Source organism: Condylura cristata, unplaced genomic scaffold, assembly GCF_000260355.1.
Source record: "Condylura cristata isolate star-nosed mole 26May11 unplaced genomic scaffold, ConCri1.0 scaffold00034, whole genome shotgun sequence".
In the NCBI taxonomy this organism is placed as follows: domain Eukaryota; kingdom Metazoa; phylum Chordata; class Mammalia; order Eulipotyphla; family Talpidae; genus Condylura; species Condylura cristata.
The window spans coordinates 4,956,642-4,975,902 of NW_004567135.1; the positions used below are offsets into that span (position 1 = coordinate 4,956,642).

General features: G+C 54.3%; 3 protein-coding genes across 7 annotated transcripts in view; 2 read left to right on the forward strand and 1 right to left on the reverse strand.

The window, feature by feature from the left end:
* The window catches only part of ATF7 (activating transcription factor 7), a 72,505-nt gene extending 62,460 nt beyond the window's left edge, over nt 1–10,045 (forward strand). For 4 of the 5 annotated variants that reach the window (XM_004692684.2, XM_012732516.1, XM_012732514.1 and 1 more), the window contains 6 exons: nt 747–846; nt 1,373–1,486; nt 2,069–2,221; nt 4,477–4,674; nt 5,570–5,678; nt 9,236–10,045. In XM_004692684.2, the coding sequence (XP_004692741.1) occupies nt 747–846; nt 1,373–1,486; nt 2,069–2,221; nt 4,477–4,674; nt 5,570–5,678; nt 9,236–9,453 (892 nt within the window). In that variant the 3' untranslated portion in view covers nt 9,454–10,045. The remainder of the gene's footprint in view (nt 1–746; nt 847–1,372; nt 1,487–2,068; nt 2,222–4,476; nt 4,675–5,569; nt 5,679–9,235) is intronic. The other variant, XM_012732515.1, reaches the window with a different exon arrangement.
* Nucleotides 10,046–16,980: 6,935 nt separating this feature from the next.
* NPFF (neuropeptide FF-amide peptide precursor) lies at nt 16,981–17,797 on the forward strand. The gene is made up of 3 exons (XM_012732355.1): nt 16,981–17,236; nt 17,407–17,528; nt 17,610–17,797. Exons 1-3 carry the CDS (start codon nt 17,120–17,122, stop codon nt 17,725–17,727), a joined length of 357 nt encoding a protein of 118 aa, XP_012587809.1. The 5' UTR covers nt 16,981–17,119; the 3' UTR covers nt 17,728–17,797.
* A 262-nt stretch (nt 17,798–18,059) lies between these two features.
* Nucleotides 18,060–19,261, reverse strand: part of TARBP2 (TAR (HIV-1) RNA binding protein 2) — a 5,545-nt gene continuing 4,343 nt past the window's right edge. Inside the window, exons 7-8 of the mRNA XM_012732299.1 lie at nt 18,612–18,900; nt 18,060–18,454 (exon numbers count right to left, since the gene is read on the reverse strand). Of these exons, the coding sequence (XP_012587753.1) occupies nt 18,297–18,454; nt 18,612–18,900 (447 nt within the window). The 3' untranslated portion in view covers nt 18,060–18,296. The remainder of the gene's footprint in view (nt 18,455–18,611; nt 18,901–19,261) is intronic.

Below are 19,261 nucleotides of genomic sequence, written 5' to 3' on the forward strand. Positions count from 1 at the left end.
TTTCTGGGTCCAGTAAGAAAGTGCAAAGGAATGACTTCTTTTTCAGGCATAGTAGAGCAAAACATGGAAAGGAACCAGAGAAACTTACTCGAACTTGACTATCCTACGACATAATTCAGCTTTGCAAAATGTCAACTTGGGCCAAGTCTTGTTTAGCTAAGTAAGACATGACAGAATTTATATATGCCAGTGGCAGGGATGTATATATAACTGTCGTAAACTTTTTAAAAAGAATTTATTCATCTATACCTTCAAGAGCTAGGGTCCAAGCCAGAGGTGTGGGGGTGAGAGGACTCACCAGAGACAGTGGGGAGCAGAACAGGAGGATCTACTGAAATCCACTGCTGAGGGCAACAGTGAGGAGACAGGAGAATATGCTGTGCCCTGGGGGCCCCTCCCTGCCGGTGGATCGAACTCGTGCCGCAGTGGCTCAGACAGCTTCATAGTGCTCAGATTTTAATCCTGCATCACCAGGGAGGCCTGTCATGAACTTTTAATGGGATTAGGTTCCTACGCAGTTGAGTTCAGTGACACTTGCTTCCGTTGTAAAAATCTTGCCATTTCTCTCATCGTAAGGTAAGGTAAGTAGGTTTCCTTGCTTTTTCCACTTTCATGAAGGTGTCAAAATTCCCTTGAAGATACCCTGTAACTTTTCTGAGAAGACTGGAAAATCTGTAACCTATAGGAGAAAGCTCCATGGGCGAAGGATCTGAATTCTGAGCATTGTACCTCATGTTCACCTCTAGGTCTCCCACTGGCTCCCTCCCTCTCGTCATGCATCTTGCTAATGGACAGACCATGCCTGTGCTGACAGGGCCTCCGGTACAGATGCCTTCTGTTATATCGGTGAGCACTGGAGTTGGGGCCGCCAGCCCTCTCGGCACACCAGCCTCCCTTCCACCTGAATGCTCATAAGCATGCATGAGCCCCAGGGAAATGTGGCCTGTGGTCTGTATCGGTTGAGCATGGCAGCCTGCCCAGACTCTTCTCAAACCTCTGCCAGTCCAGCGCCACGGAACACTAGAAAAGACTCATCTGGACAGTTGGCTCTTGGTCAGGAATTGATCTTGCCAGCTTGCTGATTGGGTGATTTCACTTGGCACCTAGTATCTTTGAAATTGTCCCCCACTTTCTCTAAGACACAGCCCCAGCCTTTACCACAGGAACTCTTAGGCGCTGAAGGATTTGATTCCTTATTCTGTGGCGCTCCATGGGAGGGCATCCACCCCACACTGTCCCTGCATGCCCTCAGGGCGGGTTGCGCAGAGCAGGCCCTAACATGCCAATGTCAAAAGCGCTTAATTTGGAAAGCCGTTGTCCCACCAGTAGTATTATGTTCCCTCTGGTTTTTTTTTTTTTTTCCTTGATCCAGCTGGCCAGACCTGTGTCTCTGGTACCCAACATTCCTGGTATCCCTGGCCCACCAGTTAACAGCAGTGGCTCCATTTCTCCCTCTGGCCACCCTGTGCCATCAGAAGCCAAGATGGTGAGTACATCCCAGCCTGAGGCGCTGTAGACCCGCCTAAAAGTGGTATCAGTCTGAGGTTATTGAGTGAGTGAAGCAGAGGAACTGTCTGGTTCTTGCAAAGCTAAAGACACCCTGTTGTGGATCTGGAGAAGAAAAGACTGATTCATGACTCGTATCTCTTTTCGCCTACCTTTAAAACCTGGTGCATAGACTGTGACCATAAAAAGAGGCAGCACAGATTGTTTGGTGTGGAACACTTGCTGTTTCAGTTCCAGGGCGACAGATGGAGAGGGGATGAGTGGGCAGGAGAGCTGGCCAAGAGGTGAATAGCTGTGTAGCCAGCTTCTGGCCAGGCGCCAGGAGAGCGCTCTCATCTGGACTCTATTGCTGCAGCCACCCCCACCCTCCAACTGTGCCCAGGATGATAGCCAGGGACAGAGGAGGCATTTTGGAGATGCAGGTGCTCATTCTGTCTCCCGGACATTTTCTTTTAATTTCTCTGATAAGAGAAAATTGATATGGAGATTCCAGCTCTCTGTAAAGTTGGTAAGGCACGCTTCCCACCCTTGAAAGGCCATTCTCGCTTGTCTTTCCCCACAGAGACTTAAGGCTACCCTAACCCAACAGGCCTCCTCAGTCAATGGCGGCTGTGGGATGGTGGTCGGCACTGCCAGCACCTTGGTGACGGCACGCCCGGAGCAGAGTCAGATCCTCGTCCAGCACCCTGATGCCCCGTCCCCTGCCCAGCCACAGGTCAGTGGGCCTCGGCCAGGGGAGCCAGCTGTTCTGTGCTCAAGGAGCGGAACGATGAGGGAAGAACGGATGGTTGAGCTTGCTTAGGTGTCTGCCTGTGCTTCGTTCTCTTTGGCAGCTTGACAGTAGAAAAAGGCACCTTCTTCCTTACCCTGCGTTACACTCTCACACAGCAGCCGGACAATGCAGAACTGTCACAGAGGAGTCTCAGGTTTTTTTGTTTTTTTTCAGTATGTGAATGATACAGCTGATGAATTCTCCAAAATGTGACAGAATCTCCCTTCAAACCACATTGTACACCACAGAAAGGCTCCCCTAGAAGCTTCCCATCTGTTAAATCTTACAGAATCAAACCAAAAAAAGCTTGCCTTAGATTTGATAGCAAAAATCAAATAATAAACAAATGTTAACAAAATATGATGTCACAGTGTTAAGATGGCTCACTGGGGCCTCCCTGGTGGCCTAGCAGTTACGTCTCAGTGCTGTCACCATCACTGCCTGAGTTTTATCCCTGCCAGAGAGTGACCCACAGGGCGCAGCAGACCTCTCCTGTCTCCCCACTGCCCCCTCAGCAGTGTGTTTCAGTAGAGCTGCATGTTCTGCTCCCCACTCTTTCTGGTGAGTCCTCTCTCACCTCCACACCCCTGGCCTGTACCACAGTCCTTCTATGCAAAAATAAAACTTCAAAAATAATAGTGATAGTAAGATGGCTCACTAGATGAGTATCAGGAAAAATACCTTTCCCTTACCAACTTAATCCCTTTCCTCACAAACAAGTTAGTCTTAGATAAACCAGGGGTGCCCCATTCCTTTCTCAAGGAGGTCTCAGGCTGTTTTAATAAGGTTTTTTGGATGCTGAATAGACCCCAGTTTCATATCATACCAGGCAGCTGACACCTTAAGGTTGGTTTCCAGAGGGCCATCCTTTGCCAGCCCCTTTGCTCATTCCTGCTGCTGCCACCTGGTTTGGCAGGCACACACCTCCCTGCCCCAGGTCGCACCCCCTCCCCTGACTCTTTCACCCCCTTTCCCTGCATGCATTACTGCATTGCCTCTGAGCAAATAGCAGCCTGTCCGTGCCTTCTACTCTTCCTTCCTCTAAAGTGCCAATCTTTATATGCCCCAATGAGCTCAGGACAAAGGAAACTGAAAATCTCCAGAGCACTAGAGTAAATGTCAGTGAGAAGCTATGACCCAAGGCCCTGAACTCCTTGAGTTCGAAATGTTCTCTCTATTTTGTTTCTTCTAGGAGAAATAATGTTAGTTTGACTAAATAAAACTTTCTCCTGATTATCTGTATTAGTGGAGAGCATGATTCAGTAGGACCCAAAGTGGAGTGTGAAACGGTATCTTTCTAAGCCATGCTTATTCTCACGCAGCTGATGTGAGCGCTGGCTCAGGGAGCTTACTAATTCAAACATTGCTACTAGCCGCCGTGCAAGAAGAGCTTATTTTTGGCATTGATTTTTTTATGTTATCTAGTTTCTTTCCTTTAGATGATTGCCCTCTCTACGTTTTAATTTTGGCCTCTATTACAAAATTTATAAAAATATAGAATCTCTAAACACATGCCAGCTAAGAGAAAGGGAAAAAGACCCAAAAGTGCCTTAGTGACTAAGGGACATCAGCCTGAAATTTAAAAACAAAGGACAGTTTTTTAGCACCAGTATGTAAGAGGATTTAAAATTTTTGTTGTTGTTGTTCCATAAAGAAACAGAACAAACAAGGAAATGACTTGCTGGTGATGATTAATAACCGATTATAAGCAAGAGTGTCTACTGATCTCTGTTTCTCCATGCTAGCCCATATCTCACTGGCAGTAAAATGAATAAGCATTCTTATTATCTTTTTCTGAAAGTTGTTGTAGTGTGCAGTTGTTTATAGTATTGCTTCTGCAATCCGTGAATCTTAACCCTTTTTCTTCCAGTTTTCCTGATACCTCCCCCATTAGACTTGCCTGACTACAAGATTCCTTATTGTTAAGACATTAGTGACCCTAGTTTCATTTTTTTCTGTTTGCCTCAGAAATAATCACTTTCCAACTAAATTGTGATTTATCTTAAGATTGGCCCTGAGAAGACTGGAAAGAAAGCGGAGCTACTGCAGAGATTCTAAGGGACATATTGCCGGGGCTTGGTGTAGTTACCAGAGGCTGCTACATCCCTTTACCAGGTCTTACGAGTCTGCCTGGTGCCAGTCCTAACTGGGAAGTGTTGACATTCCCATCAGGTAACCTCTTCCTTCCTGGGCAACAGGTGTCCCCAGCCCAGCCCACGCCTAGCACCGGAGGGCGAAGGCGGCGCACGGTGGATGAAGACCCAGATGAGCGGCGTCAGCGCTTTCTGGAGCGTAACCGGGCTGCGGCGTCCCGCTGCCGTCAGAAGCGGAAGCTCTGGGTGTCCTCCCTGGAGAAAAAGGCAGAGGAGCTCACATCTCAGAACATTCAGCTGAGTGTGAGTGGGTGAGGGTGCTGGCTGGGGTGGCTCTGTCTGGAAAGTCCGACTGGATCAGAAGTAGTTGGAGTAGAAGATAGGTGATGCTTAAAATTGGGAAAGAGCCAGATGTCCCAGGAGCAATGTAGTAGCAGTAAGACCTCTCCCCAGATGTGTGGAAGGACACTGTCTGCTCCCCTGTCTGCTACTAGAATGAGGCGCCCACAGGCTCATTTGGATAAAGAGAATTAGATTATCCCAGGGTGTCTCTTAACGTCGACAGAATCTGACTAGGTCATGGAATCACCCAAAGGAAAATGTATTTGCTCATAATAATAAAGAAAAACCACACAAGTACAGAACAATTATAATCTAGATAGCTTATCGGATATTTCCTCTCCTGATTATTTATGAATATATTTCATTGCAAAGATAATGATGCTTAGGAATATATACACATACTGCACATACATAGGCTTATTTTAAATAGCTTAGTACATTCTGTAGTGCAGTTATATTGTAAAGTATGGCTATGTATGTTTCCAAGTTTTTGCTAGAATAAAAAGGTACAGTGAGCATTGTATGCACATGAGTACATAGTTCTGTTTAGCAGATTCAGTGAGTAGGCTTTTTTAGGGAAAGGACATGCATTATTAATTTTGGTATGACCATAGTTACCCTACATAAGAGTCATTTTTCTATTTAAATCCCTATATTTTCACGTTAAACGGTGCCTATCATGGAATTCATGACTCTACTAGCCCTGGGCTCTCTGGAGCCTGCTGGATCAGGCGTTTTTCCCAGATTCAGTAGAGAAAATCCACGCAGTATTCTGTCCTGACTCTGGAGACAGCCATGGGGGCCCAAGATCAGAGGATAAATTTTCTTAGTACTCTCTTCTTCCCTCTCTCCTCAGAATGAAGTCACGTTACTACGCAATGAGGTGGCTCAGTTGAAACAGCTTTTGTTAGCTCATAAAGACTGTCCAGTTACTGCACTACAGAAAAAGACCCAAGGCTACCTAGGTGAGTGACTCATAATCTAAGCAAGGTCAATCAGCTATTGCATTGTGTCCTCTAATCCTGTTCTGAATGTTCTGGGGAGCTCCAGACTGATTAGTGAACAGCCTTTGTGAAGTAGCCAGTCCACCAAGAAAAACATCTTTTTTTTAAATATTTATTTATTTATGTACACAAGAACTGTAGTGTAGGCCAGAGGTGCAAGGGGTGAGAGCGGAGAGCAGAACAGGCAGACCTGAAACACACTGCTAAGGGGAGCAGCGGGGAGACAGGAGAGGTCTGCTGAGCCCTGTGGGTCACTCCCTGGCCAGGGATCAGACTCATACTTCAGTGGCTGCAGACAGCTTGGTAATGCTGTGTGTCTTTAACCCCTGTGGCACCAGGGAGGCCCAAGAAAAAAACTTTTTTGTTAGCAATTGTTATCCTAATTGTCTATCATAGTTGGAGATGAAGGGTAACAGTACTTATTGAGTGTCTTTTCACCATTTTCCTAATTCTCTTATGAGATTGCCTCCATGACAAAACTGCTCTCAGTCACTTATCACCCATCTGGGAATGTGGTGGGGCCAAGATTCATGTCCCACGAGCACACACTGAATAGCGTTAGAGATGGCCGCAGCCACCTCATGACAAGCACAGTGCTGCAGTTAATACTGTTAACCATTTGTTTATGGACAGCAGAAGCTAATAATGTTCCCCTTAAAATTAAAATAGATTAGGCCCTCCCTGGTGGCGCAGCGGGTTAAAGCACAGCACTGAGAATCTAGAGCTACTTCTGCATGAGTTCGATCCCCGCCTGTCCCGGAGGTGACCACATGGCGTGGCAGACCTCTCCTGGCCCGCCCGCTGCTCCCCTCAGCAGTGTACTTCATCGATCTGCCTGTTCTGTTCCCCACTCTGTCTCTGGTGAAGCCTCTCGCCACCCCTGAGCTTCTGGCCTGTACCCCAGTTCTGTACAAATAAATAAATCTTTTTTAAAAAAATAATTTAAAATAGATTCATTTTGACCAACTGAATTATTTCCACTCTTATTTTAGAGATGTGTCCCATAGGAAAAGAGTAACCAGATCACCAGTTTTAAACACATCTCCTTAAATGTTTAGCTTTAATATGTAGCTCAGGGAATGTTCATTCATTAAGAAGACACTGACTGAACCTGTTCAGTACCAGGTACTGTTTTACATTCTGAGAAATAATAAGGAACCAAGCAGATTAGATTAAATCCCACCCCTTGAGGGCTGTCTCTAACAGAGAGCTATTTAAGTAGGTGAGACAGACAGTAAAACCAGATAGATAGGTAAGTATCTGCTATATTAGATAATAGTAAATGTTTAGAGTAAAAAATAAAGCAGGGAAGAGGAATATAAAGTGTTGGCAGCAAGGTTGAAATTTGAGCTCTGGTGGCCTTTGAATAAAGACTTGAAGGAAGTGAGGGGATTAGCCATGCATTTACATGGGAGAAAAATTCTGCAAGTAGAAAGAACAGCAATGCAAAGGCCCAAAATAGGAGTGTGCCATCTAGAACACCAGAGCCTGGCGAGACTGGATTCGAGGGACAACGGAGTGGAGCGTCATTGGAGATTGAGCAGTGGGGGAAGGGGTGTATGTCTCATAGCTCCTCGTTAGTGGCAGAGGACCTTAGCTTTGACTCTTCGCTCAGGACCCTCAGAGAGTTCCGTAGAGCAGTGATGTGGCTGATCTGGCCTCTGTCTGGCCAGGAGCCCTCTGTGAGCGAGTGCAAGCAGCCACGAGCAGGGGCAGACCGTGCACAGGGTGAGGCCCTGCCCCACAGGCAGGAGCCCATGCGGCCTGGGCCCAGGAGGGCGGGAGCACAGGTGGCGGGCAGGGTTTCATTCAGACACGTTCTTCTCTTCAGAGACAGTTCAGTGACTAGCTAGATGGGGTGTTCCATCTGAGAAAAAGAAGAAGAAAAAGTTGCCCTGATATTTTTAGGCTGAGCAACTGCAACAAAGTGTCATGCACCGAGCTGTGGGACAGTGCAGCAGAACAGTGGTGGGGAGGTGCACTGGAGGCTCACCTTTGGGCAGGCTCTTGTTAGGCTTGCGATGAGAGTGCCAAGCAGGTAATTGGTTATCTAGGTCTGCAGCTCAGCTGTAGGCCTGGGGTGCAGCTCTGGGTGCTAGCGTTAGTTTTTAAAGCCGTGTAAGTGGATGGAATGTCATCATCAAGGGACAGCACAGCGGTAGAAAAAGAGAGGTGCTGGAACTGAACCCTAGAGTGCACCGACAGTTAGAGGTCAGAGATGAGAAGAAGCCTACAAAAGAGATCGAGAATGAGCAAGAAGGCGGGAGGAAAACCAGCTGGGCAGCTCCGCGTCCTGTAAGCCGCGATAGGAAAGTGTCTTGGGAGCTTCACGGGGACCAGACTTTCAGGCCCTTTCGGTGGGCTCCTCTTGGTGGCTCGTGGAGACGTGACTGCTTGGTAGTCTGGGATCTGTCTGCAGTGGAGCTTCAGACTCAGTCCCTGGAAAGACTCTGGCGGGCTGGTCAATCCATTAAGCTACTTGTTTGTCCCGGCAAAGCCATACTTAGTTCTGCTGGTAGTGTAGACTTCGCGTGGGCACTTGACACAAGACCACTGAGACCAGGCCCCTGCTCTGAGATATTAGCAGTGTTCTGAGAAGATAAACACGTGCCCCTTGAGTGAGAGAAGCACAGCTCTCCCCGCCAGTCAGCCCTCGGACAGGGGCTCCCTGAGCACAGGGCTCCCAGTTTACTCTTCCTGTACTCAGTGCTTGGTACGGATTTGGGGAATGTGTGCTCTGAAGGCACAAACATTGACAGTTAACTTCTGAGCATGACAGAGCTCACAGGGGAGGTGGTTCCTGAAAGAAGACTAGGCCCTAATTCCACACATCACTGCCTAAGCAGGCATAGAGTCTGTCTGATATTTAGTAAGATTCCTTGACTGATTCAGTAGGTGTGTTTAGCAGTAAAATGTTATTGTCACTTTCGGTGGAGAGGCATTGCTCATAAAAAATGTGTTAAATCATTAACGCCCAGCTAATTGATAGTCAGCAGGCCTAGCAGTACCTCTTCTGTAGTTTGTCATGTTAACTGAACCTTGACCAAGGACTGGTCATTTATAACGTTGTGGGAATGTACCTTGGTATTTATCAGGCTTACCTGTGCTGTAACTACATACTAAAAGAACATTAAAAATAATGTTATGATCCAATTCTTGTGACAGTTACAGAGAGGCTAGCTAAAGAGAGATCCATTTTAAGTCACATATAAACACAGGAATAAGAAGAGTGTTTCAGCAGGGATAATGAACTACACAAAGACCTCGAAGCCACATGGTGTAACTAATATGGTAGGGATTTGTTTCATTGGGATAGATAGATTAATTTGGGCCTGTTTCTTGCCTCCCTTCTCCTAATTTCCATTTCTTAGCCATTTATAACTTAGGAGCCAAGAAAATGGGTAATGTACACTCCCCCCTCAAAAATGGGCTTTGTTGTATTTTGGGCTCCTATGGAATTATTTTCCCATTCTGCTTTCTAACCACTTGTTCTCTGCTCTTTGCCCTCCCTCTGACAGAAAGCCCCAAGGAAAGCTCAGAGCCGACGGGCTCTCCAGCCCCTGTGATTCAGCACAGCTCGGCAACAGCCCCTAGCAATGGCCTCAGCGTTCGCTCTGCAGCTGAAGCTGTGGCCACCTCAGTCCTCACTCAAATGGCCAGCCAAAGGACAGAACTGAGCATGCCAATACAGTCGCATGTGATCATGACCCCACAGTCCCAGTCTGCGGGCAGATGATGCCTCCCCCGGTGGAGAGGTCCCCAGCCAGCGCTCGCCCTCCGGGAGCCGAGAAAGATGCCATCTAATCCCTCCCCTGCCTTGGACGTGGCAGTGTGGGGAGTGTGTGTTGTGAGTAACGGACAGGTGTGAGGCCTTCCGGCCTCAGGACATGTGTGTTGACATCTGTACTAGGAGCCTCCCAGCCCCAGAGCCACGTAGAACAATCCCCAGGTGGGGGTTGCTGACACACCCACAGCCAAAGGGCTTTCCGGATGGTCTGAACGGCCCCGCCACGCACGTGCTCCTGCCTCTTAACACTAACCCTGCACTCTGAGCTTCGGGACTCAGTTCCCTCTCTCCTCACTAAGCCGTGGCTAGTACCATGTTTCTTACCAGCACGCCACTTCCTGCTAGTAGGAGGAGGCGCAGTCGATGGCGTGTCACCCCGTGAGCTCAGGACTTTGTCTCCCAGTAGCTGCTTATCCTGTCGGCGCATTCACTTGTGGAGAACGCACGGTCACGTGTGAAGCACGGTTGCCCGGCTCTCCCATGTCCTTTCTCCTCACCTGCCACCGAAACAAAAACGGCAAAAAGAAACAAAACCCCAGGATTCTAGAGTCCTTTGTCAGTGAGTTCCAGAGCTTTTTGTGTACCTCATTTGTCTGTTGAATTTTTCCAATCCAGGCGTGGGATCGTCCCCACCTCCCGCAGCCTTCGCAGCCTCATCCTGTGGCCTTACGAGACACACGTGGTCATGGAAAGGGGAGAGGCCAGCTCTGGCCGGCTCTCAGTCCCCGTCAGAGCAACAGGAAGTGTAGTTTAAGGCTCATTTCATCAGGTTACTGGCTTGAGCCTTTTAGGTTTTACAAGTTTACCGGGCAACGCGTTCAGACTCCTTCTGGACATCTTGCTGCCCCTGCCTCCAGCCTGCCCCCCTGCCCGGTTTCCGCCTCTGTCTCCTTCTGTCATTCACTCAGATGCAGCTTCCTACAGGCTGCCACATGGGGGCTCCTGCCCTCACGCTACCCCCACCTTTCAGCCTCATATATCTGTCCTTTTCTGAGCTATGGGCTCATGTTCTCAAGCGTCCCCAGCCTGGCCCCTGGGTCTCTTGTGTGTCCCGTCATGCATTGCTTCTCATTGTCCCGGTGCTTGCACTTAGCCGTTCTTCCGAAGCCGGTTGCAGAGAAGTTAGTCCCTCTTGTCCCTCTTTCTCTCCCTTCATGACTTCACCCTTCGCCTCTGAACTTTGCAGTCTGTCAGGCCGTAGGAAGCGAGCCAAAGCCAAAGGCCTGTGGATAGACAGGTCAGCTTGATCAGCCTTCAGTCTGAAACCCTTCCCATGTCCCAGCACCACCCTCTGCCCTCTGTCCAAACCAGAACTGCTCCTTTTGCATCTCCCCTACACATACATAACAAGATAACTGCCAGCTGCCTTGTTTTCTCTTCTCACATTTTTGTCACGGGGATGGGGCGTGTTCTGAGCTGCCAGACTCCCCTCAGAGCTGCATACTAGTGGGCCAGTTCACTGCTTTTTTTTTTTTTTTTTTTTGGTAAATATTTTATCTGAACATTTTAAAGTTTCACTTCATAACCACTTTTATTTATTATCAATGAAATTTAGCAGGCTCCTATTGGAACTTATTTATGGGTAAAAAGGTTGAAACTAGAATCTTCAGTGCATTCTGAAATTTAGGGGGAAAATTGCTCCTTCAGCGCTGGGGCTGCTGAGGGCTGACCCTGCGCGTCCCTCCCTCAGTCCACTTCAGCCCTCACCCACAGAACTTGAGGGTAGTCTTGTCGGGGTTTCTGGCTTAGCGTCCATCAATCTGTAATGTCCCCAAAGCAGTCATGCCTTATAGCCCCAAAGTCTGCAGAAGGCAGTTTGATGGAAACGGCGCTGTCGTTTTGTGAAATTCCACAATTAAAGTGAGAATCAAGGTTGATTCCAGATAATGAATTAGGAAACCTGTGACTTATGTGGTGCCAGCGGCAAACAGAGCCTCGTCTGGCAGTAAATGCAACAAGTCACTCAGGAGTTACGGAAACTGAGGGTGCGGGTGAAGGCGTGGAAAGGCGTGGAGCTGCTCCGTGTTCCCTTGGCTTGAACACAGAGTCTGAGCAGCAGGCCCAGGTCCATGAGGAAACGCAGGGCCCCGTGGGCCTCACAGATTTGCGCACAGCCTCTGCGCACAACCCGGCGAGGCTCCGCACGCCTCAGCCCCCCCGGTTTGCATTGGTCAGAGCCCGATGTACCGTGAGCCTCAGAAACGGAAGCCACCCAGTCCTGAGCAGCCATGCACCAACCTTTGTCGTAGGTCCCCTGAACGAGGTCCCCTTCCTTTTTCTCTGGTGACATCGAACTGTCTGGGGCTAACTTGCCATTCCATCTTGGGAGAGCTGGCGCCTGCTTTGCCGCCGGCCCTTGTGTCCCGCCCTGCCCGCGCGGCTCCTCGCTGCGGGCAGGGGGCCTCTCAGAAGGGCAGGCCCCAGGGGGCACAGAGGGGGTGCACATGCGCGTGTGGCGCCCTGGGGTCCTGGTGTGAGAGCTGGTGCTGAGTAAGCCCCACCTGGTGAAGAGAAAGAAACCTGACCGCCTCATCCCCTCCGCCAGGACCCAGTGAGAACAGCCCCTGAGGTGACTCACAGATGGTCCTGTGCAGGTCACCGCCCCAGGGGCTCCACTTGCCTTTAAAAAGTTACAGCAAAACAAAAAGCAGCCATAACTTTGCTCAGGACTTCCCCCTTAGCCGCTCCCTGGGATTTTCTCCTGCTTTTTGTTTCATTTGATTTTGATTTTGATTTCCTACCAGCAGCCTTGCCCTGAAGCTTGACTGAGTTTATGACTCCCACGGAGCCTTCATAAGACCCTTGACTGTTTTTCTTCCCCGTTCAGGCAGAGGCTTCATCCCTGCCCTCGCCTGGCCTCCTGCTTGGGGCTGGAGGGAGTTCTGAGCGCTGCCAGTCTGCCCCTGCGTGGAACAGCTGACTTATGTAGAGGGGCTTATTTCTTTTTGTCTTAATTCTCTCGAGTCCTCATCTTCATCACTGGGAAGTCGGTATGGGGCCTACGTGAGGGACGTTCCGAGAGCTTTAACGCGCAGGAGCCTAGGGCAGGCAGCCCGGTGCAGCCCTCTGCTGCGTCCTGGGTCTCCCTGAGAGGGCCCAGCACTTGTTCACCCGGAGACCTTTCTGACGGTTGAGGGAAACATCTCTTAGCTTGCCACTGCTGCCAGCCACTTGGCTGCTTTCCCTGTGCTTCGCCTCCTAGACCTGACTGACCAGAACCAGCATCACAGGGGGTCTCTCAGCCCTAGGGGAAGGCACTTTCTGATGGGTTGGTACCGAGTGTGGAAGTCTTAAGACTCTGCAAGTGAGCACAGATCTTGGGCCTCCAACCTCAGCCCAAGGCCCAACCTAGGCCTCATGGCCACTCTCCCTCAGAAGAAGCTTGCTTAGCGTGAAAAGTGAGAAGGCCCATGACGAAGACAGGAAGTAGAGCCCCTTTTACGCCTCCCCTGCTGGCCAGTGCGTTCCAAATACAACCTTCCCCCAGCCTGGCTCAGGTCTTGCCCTGAGCGGTAGCCCGTGGGCGCTCGGTGGTGGCGGGAGAGGACGTGGCCTGACTGAGCCTCACCTTGGCGGCCTTCCCGCACCTGTCCTGCTGCTCTTGGTCCCTTTCCTGATTCACTGCCCTCCAGCACCGCCCACCTCAGTGGACAGGTGCTTAACCACCGCAAGACCCTGTCTACAACCTAAACCACAAGGTAACACCAAGTCCCTCCTCTGGTGCCAAGGCGCCCACTCCCCACCCAGAGGCCCCTTTAAAGGTGCTAGCCCTGCACAGTTCTCTCCCCCAAGCGCCCCCTCGTATCCGCCTTCCCGTCCCCAAATCATTCTTTTTCATTAATACTGTACATTGTATACACAGGAAGGAAATGTATTATTTTTTTTATTTCATAACCAGTCTAGAACCCAGTGCCCCTCGCTGTATTACATATGCCTTATTGACACGTTCTTTCTGCTTCGTCTTGACTTTTGTTTGACAGGGGCAGAGGGGGAGCAGCACAGGTGAGGACCTAAGGCAGATGAGGTACCCCCATCCTCCCTCAGCATCCTGCGCCCTGATCCTCGCACCGTGGGGAACCGCCTCTGCGCGCACGCGCACGCGCTCACGGGCACGCGCCCCCGCCCTCGGGGCGGTGAGCGCCCGTGCGCCCACCTCCGAGCCAGCCAGTTCGTTGGCGCTCGTCCCCCCGGGTGAGGCGCACCCAGACAGAAGGCTGGGGGCGGGGGGTCGGGTTGTGCTATAGCTGCTAGCGCTGACTTGTGCTGGGGCTCGGCAGCACAGGGCTGGCTGGCAGCAGGCGCTGCTGGTGAGGGACGCGTCAGCCCGCCGGAGACGTGGCAGTGACGCACGTTTGCCGACTTGGGGCCACGGTTCTGAGCACGGGCCATGGCCCGTGGCAGGTGGCCCCGTCACCCAGGGCCTTGGAAAGGCTCGTTCGAGCCCCACCCAGCCCAGTGAATCAGAAACTCGGGGTGGCTCTCCCAGCATTCCACGTGATTGTAGCGCACACTAAAGTTTGAGGACTACCACCTTCGGCCAAGCTGGCCCCTCGTGGGGGTGTCGGGGAGACTTTGGACGCCGTCCTGTCTCTGCCTTAGCACTAACACTTCCATTTCCTCAGGCCCTCCCTCAACTCCCATTAAAACAACAACCACATCATTCATCTCGGTCTAGGGCTGTCCTCTTCTGCTTATGTCCCGCGTGGGCCTGGGCGCCTGCCCGGCACTTGCCGACTGGTCGCTCTGCCCTGAGGGAAGGACCCGCCGGAGCTGAGCGCGCACCTTGCAGCGGGCGGGAGGCGGCCCTCCCGCGCCTCGGCAGTCTCGGTTGCCAGGAAGCCGCGCGCGTCGGCCGTTGTCTGTCCGTCCGTGTACCCCTGACATGTAGCGGCAGCCTCCGCCAGGGCTCTCGGGTCCGGCGCCTTGCAGGTAGGAGGGTGCAGCGCTACAGGCTATTTTGTTGCAACCCTGCCCCCAGCTCAGCGACCCCTGTGAGCGGGCTCACAGTCCGGCGGAGGCTTCGCTCCGTTCTCCCTGACCACCCCGCTCTGCCCTGCCACTTAGCAGTTATCTCCCTGGCCATGCCTTCTCCCCTCTCCTTTGCCCTGACATATATTGTGCCTTATTTATGCTGCAAATATAACATTAAACGATCAAGAGAACCACTGTCCTGTCTGATGCTTCAATGCTGTGACCTGTATGCCCAGTTGTCTAGACTTTCTGGAGCTCAAGTCTGATGTTTCTTCCTCCCCCTGCGCCTGTTTCTTAGGACATGAGAACGGGTTCTGGCCCCCCTCATGGGGGAGACGCTGGGGGCAGGCGACTGGTTTAGTAAATGACAGGCACGGGCAGGCTGGGAGCCAGAGCCCAGCTCTGCGCCTGCCCTGGGCACCAGGGCCTGGCTTGGGAGCGCGTGCCTGTTGGCGGTGGGGACGGACACCGGTTGGTGTGGTCCCTGCCCGCTGCCCGGCTCCGGGCAGAAAGGGAGGCCTCTGGGGCTTGGCGTCCGGAAACGAGGCGGAGCTTGTTGAAGCAGGTAAGAGAGTTGCAGGAAAAGCAGGTCACTGCGGGAACTTGGGGGGCCAGGAGGAGCAGGGCGCCGCCAATTTCTTGCTTCTGGGTTTTCCTGGACAATTTTCATCGCGAGTGAAGCGAGTGAGCCAGATGGGGCCTCAGGGTTTGCCAGTGGGAGGGAAGCAGGTTAGAAGCTGCTGGTGGCCGATGCTTGATGTAATTGACAGATGGGGAGGCTGAGCCGCCTCAGGAAAGTGGGGGCTCCACTGTGCTGAGGCCAGGGGGGTCCAGCGAAGGGTAGGAAAGCCAAAGACCAGACCAAGGATGAAGGGGTGGGGGCGGGGTGAGAATGGAAGCAGGACCGTTCCGGAGCTGGAAGAACCAACCCGCCAGCATGGGAGCAGAGGCGAGACCATGCGCCTCCACCCGGACACAAGCGGGCTAGACCAGCCCCTTTCTGCTGCAGCCGCAGCTCGGGGCCACTTGTCCCTGGTGACCAGAAAACAGCAGCGGAAAGAGCAGCAGGGTGCTGAGGTGCCCGCAGCCCAGGCCGCAACCCAGCTGAGGCAGGTGTGGGTACTTAGCATTGGTCAGGCCCTTTATCGGTCGTGGTCATTTCCAGGGGGTGCCTCTTATTGATGAGCTGGGGGTTGGGGTAAGACACTTGCCGAGGGGAGACCCAGCGCTGGGATTGTGTGACTAAGCCTGAGTAGGAGCCCGGCAGCGCGGCAGCCCGCGGGCCTGGCTGCGCCTCAGCCAGGAGCAAACCAGGCTCCCTGTGGTGCTGGGCCCACTTCCCACAGAGCATCCACCCGTGGACGTGACCTTTAAAGCAGTGGTGCTTGGAACAGGCCTGCGACAAAGCTTACAGGGAAGCTCCCCAGCGGCGGCTGCACCAACAGGAACAGTCTAGAAGATCCAGGCCAAAAGGCTCAAAGCATAAGTTAGTTTCTAGAATCCTTGCTTATAAGGGGCGGGGGGCTCTTCCCCTAAACGATAGGGACGCCAGATGGACGTGCGGGAGATGAGAGCTGGCCTGAGAGGCCCCTGCGAGCTCGGTCCCTGGAGGTGACGCTGCCCGGCTGGGGCAGGCACGACCACAGACCCCCGCGGGGAGGACGGTACTCTGCGCAGGCCGGGTGCTCGCGGGGCAGAACTCAGCCAGGCAGCTGCGGCTCTGTGGCCATGCTGGTGGGCAGCTTGCCCAAGGCTGGGCTCCAGGCCGTCCTACCCATCCCTCTCCGGCGAGACTGGAGACCAGGGCAGCGGGAACGTGCAGGGAGATTCCGGCTCCCAGGGCAGCCGCCCCGGTGCCTGTGAAAGACCCCGAGAGGCAGCGGCAGGATTCAGAGGCAGGCAGAGGCCGACAAGGGGGCGGTGGGCAAAGCCACAGTGCAGCCCCCCGGCCTTCCCCGCTCCCGGGCCGCAGCCTTGCGCGGGGCGGCGGCCGCGCCGGCAGTGCGGGGCTGTGGCCACAGGGTGGCAGCCGCGTTCCGGAGCGCGGCCCCTCCTCGGCCGGCTGCAGCCGGGCCTGGGCCCCACTTGCCGTGGGTGTAAACCTTTCCTATCTCATTCTGTTGTGTCCGCAGGTGAATCTCAGTAGTCGTTGAACGTTTAACCCTCAAGAGGGGCGGGGCTGGGGGCCGACTGCAGCCCCGGGCCAACCTTGCCTCTGCCTTGCCTCCCTGGCTCAGACCGGACGTCGCGTCTCACCCTGGCGGGGCTCTGTGCTCATTCCTCAAGTTAAGAAAGCGGGGAGGTGATCAATCGGCGCGCTCCAACCTGTTGAGGGATTGGGGGTTCTCGAAGGCCCTCTAGGGCCTCGCTCTGCCAAAGCGTCTGCAATTAATGATGCTTCCGACCAGCTCTGGAGACAGGATTTATGCATCTAATAAAGCCTGTAACTCCAGGCTTTGGGCTGGGGGCGGGAGGCTGAGAGCAGGACGCCCCAGGGGTGCCACGGGAGGGGGTCCCAGGTGGCGCTTAATGGCACCGCCTGCCTTTCCTTTGCCTGGGGTCCCCTCGGGCTGCTGTGCGGGCGGGCGGGGGCCTGGGCAACAGGTATAAGAGGCGGCCGGGGCTGCAGGAGGCAGAGGACAGCATGGACTGCAGGCGGGCCACAGTGCTGCTGGTGGCGCTGCTGGTCCTGGCGGCCGGGGGCCGCAGCACAGGTGCCGAGGGCCCCGGGGGCTGGCAGGAAGGAGGCCACACATCCCAGGTAAGTTAGCACCCCAACCCGTCACCTGGGCTTGAGACTCGTCATCTGGCTGCCAGTGTCTCCACTGGCTTGTCTGCGGGGCTGGCAACCGTTCGCCCTGGATTCTCTCTTTCTTGTGGCCTGAGAGTCCAAGCCTTTGCCCATCTTCCTTCCCGCCGCCCCGCCCACAGGAGGAAGCCGCGGGGACCCGCCTGCCCCGGGATGCCCAGGGCCCAGGCTCACTCTTGAGCGCCCTGCTGCAGGCCATGCAGAGACCCAGCCGGAGCCTGGCTTTCCTGTTTCAGCCCCAGAGGTGAGTCAGAGAGGGCTCGGCGTGGGGCAGGGGCCAGAGGGCGGGCGCGCTGGCCGGGGACTCTAAGGTTTGTCCTGTCAGGTTCGGCAGAAACGCCCAGCGCTCCTGGAGCAATGAGAGGCTGAGTCCCCGCGCTGGGGCGGGTCCCAGCTCCCAGTTCTGGAACCTGGCTGCCCCTCAACGCTTTGGGAAGAAGTGACGTCGCCTCCAGTGCCTGCATGCAACCCACACTCCCGAGCCCTGTCTCCCCGAATAAAGCAGCCTGCTGAACCCTGAGGTGTGTGAGACTTCTCAAGGGCCGGGAGGGAGCCCCAGCGGGTGTGGGGTCACGCAGACACACCCCTCTGGGCTGACCCAGGGGCGCACAGGCAGCGGTTCCCTGGAGGTGGCCGCACCCACTGCTACCAGCAGAAGGCACACGGGGATGGCACTCGGGGGGGGACGTGGGGGGACAGGCGGGCGGATGTCGCCGGCGCCAAGCCCCTGTGCCGTCAGCGCCGTGTGGAGAAACGCAAAGAGCAGCGTTAGAATCCAAGGAGCAGCATGTTTATTCTGGGCTCTCAGGCAGGGCCTGCCGATCTCATTCCCACTCGTCACCACCGGAAACAGGATGCCGGGCCGCGGAGGCCCTGTGGTCCCTGGCTCCCGGCCCGGAGCCCTCAGCCCGCAGGCAGGCAGTCCATTCAGAGGTAGAGGTGGCACCTGTATGGGTGCCAGGGCTGGCAGGCGCTGGACGAGCAGGAGGCCAGGATGCGCGGCCGTGGGCTGTCACTTGCTGCCAGCCATGATCCTGAGGTACTGCAGGGCGCGGCGGGCAGCCTCACCTCGGGCTGCCTCCCTGGTGGCTGCGGAGCCGTGACACACGGTGGCGGGCTGTGTGGACAGCTCCACCAGGCACTGGCAGAGGCCGCTCAGGCTCAACTCCTCTGGAGACCGGGAGAGAGGGGAGAGGCAGCGTTGGGCAGGGGTCAGCCCAGAGGGGTGTGTCTGCGTCACCCCACACCCGCTGACCCTCGAGCGCCCGTGTGGACTTGCTCAGGTCCAGCCCAGCCCCACCGGCCCCCGGCCCCCGGCCGGCCATACCAATATCCAGGTAGCTGACGTGGAAGGCCTGCTCCTCAGAGAGCTCACTGAGCACGCCGCAGCAGGCAGAGCCCAGGGCCCCTAAGGAGTCCAGGGAGCAGCTGCGGAGGGACAGGATCTTCTCGCCCACGGAATTCCGCAGAGAATCCCACGTGCAGCCTGGGCCCCGGTTCCGAAATCCGTCGAGGCGGGAGCCCACACCCTGATGAAGGGAAGGCAGTGAGAAGGGTGCAGGCAGGGCTGAAGGCCTTGACGGGGCCTCCTCGGGCGCCCCAGGCTGAAGCCGGCGCTAAGAAGCTGCCCGCCGCCTCTGCAGCACGAGTTCCATCCCCGGCCAGGGGGTGACCCCCAGGGCGCGGGAGACCCCTCCTGTCTCCCGCTGCCCCCTCGGCAGTGTACTTCGTGATCCACCTGTCCTGCTCCTGGGGAATCCTCTCATCCCCCGCACCTCTGGCCTGTACCCCAGTTCTGAATGCATGTATAGAGCAATCTAAAAAAAACCAAAAGGACACTCCATGCCAGTCGGAGAGGCCAGAGAGCTCGTCCTCCGCTCGCCGCCCCTATGGGAAAGGCCCGTCCACTAGGCTGGGCGGGGCCAGCAGCCTTCTCACAGCGCGACGGCGGCCGGCGCCCCACAGCCCTCACCAGGC

Excerpts from the sequence above, each read along its gene's own strand:
- NPFF (XM_012732355.1), top strand. The coding sequence starts at position 17,120 with ATGGACTGCAGGCGGGCCACAGTGCTGCTGGTGGCGCTGCTGGTCCTG. Across the intron at positions 17,237-17,406 it reads AAGGAGGCCACACATCCCAG|GAGGAAGCCGCGGGGACCCG; the intron begins GTAAGTTAGCAC and ends CCCCGCCCACAG. Across the intron at positions 17,529-17,609 it reads TTCCTGTTTCAGCCCCAGAG|GTTCGGCAGAAACGCCCAGC; the intron begins GTGAGTCAGAGA and ends TTGTCCTGTCAG.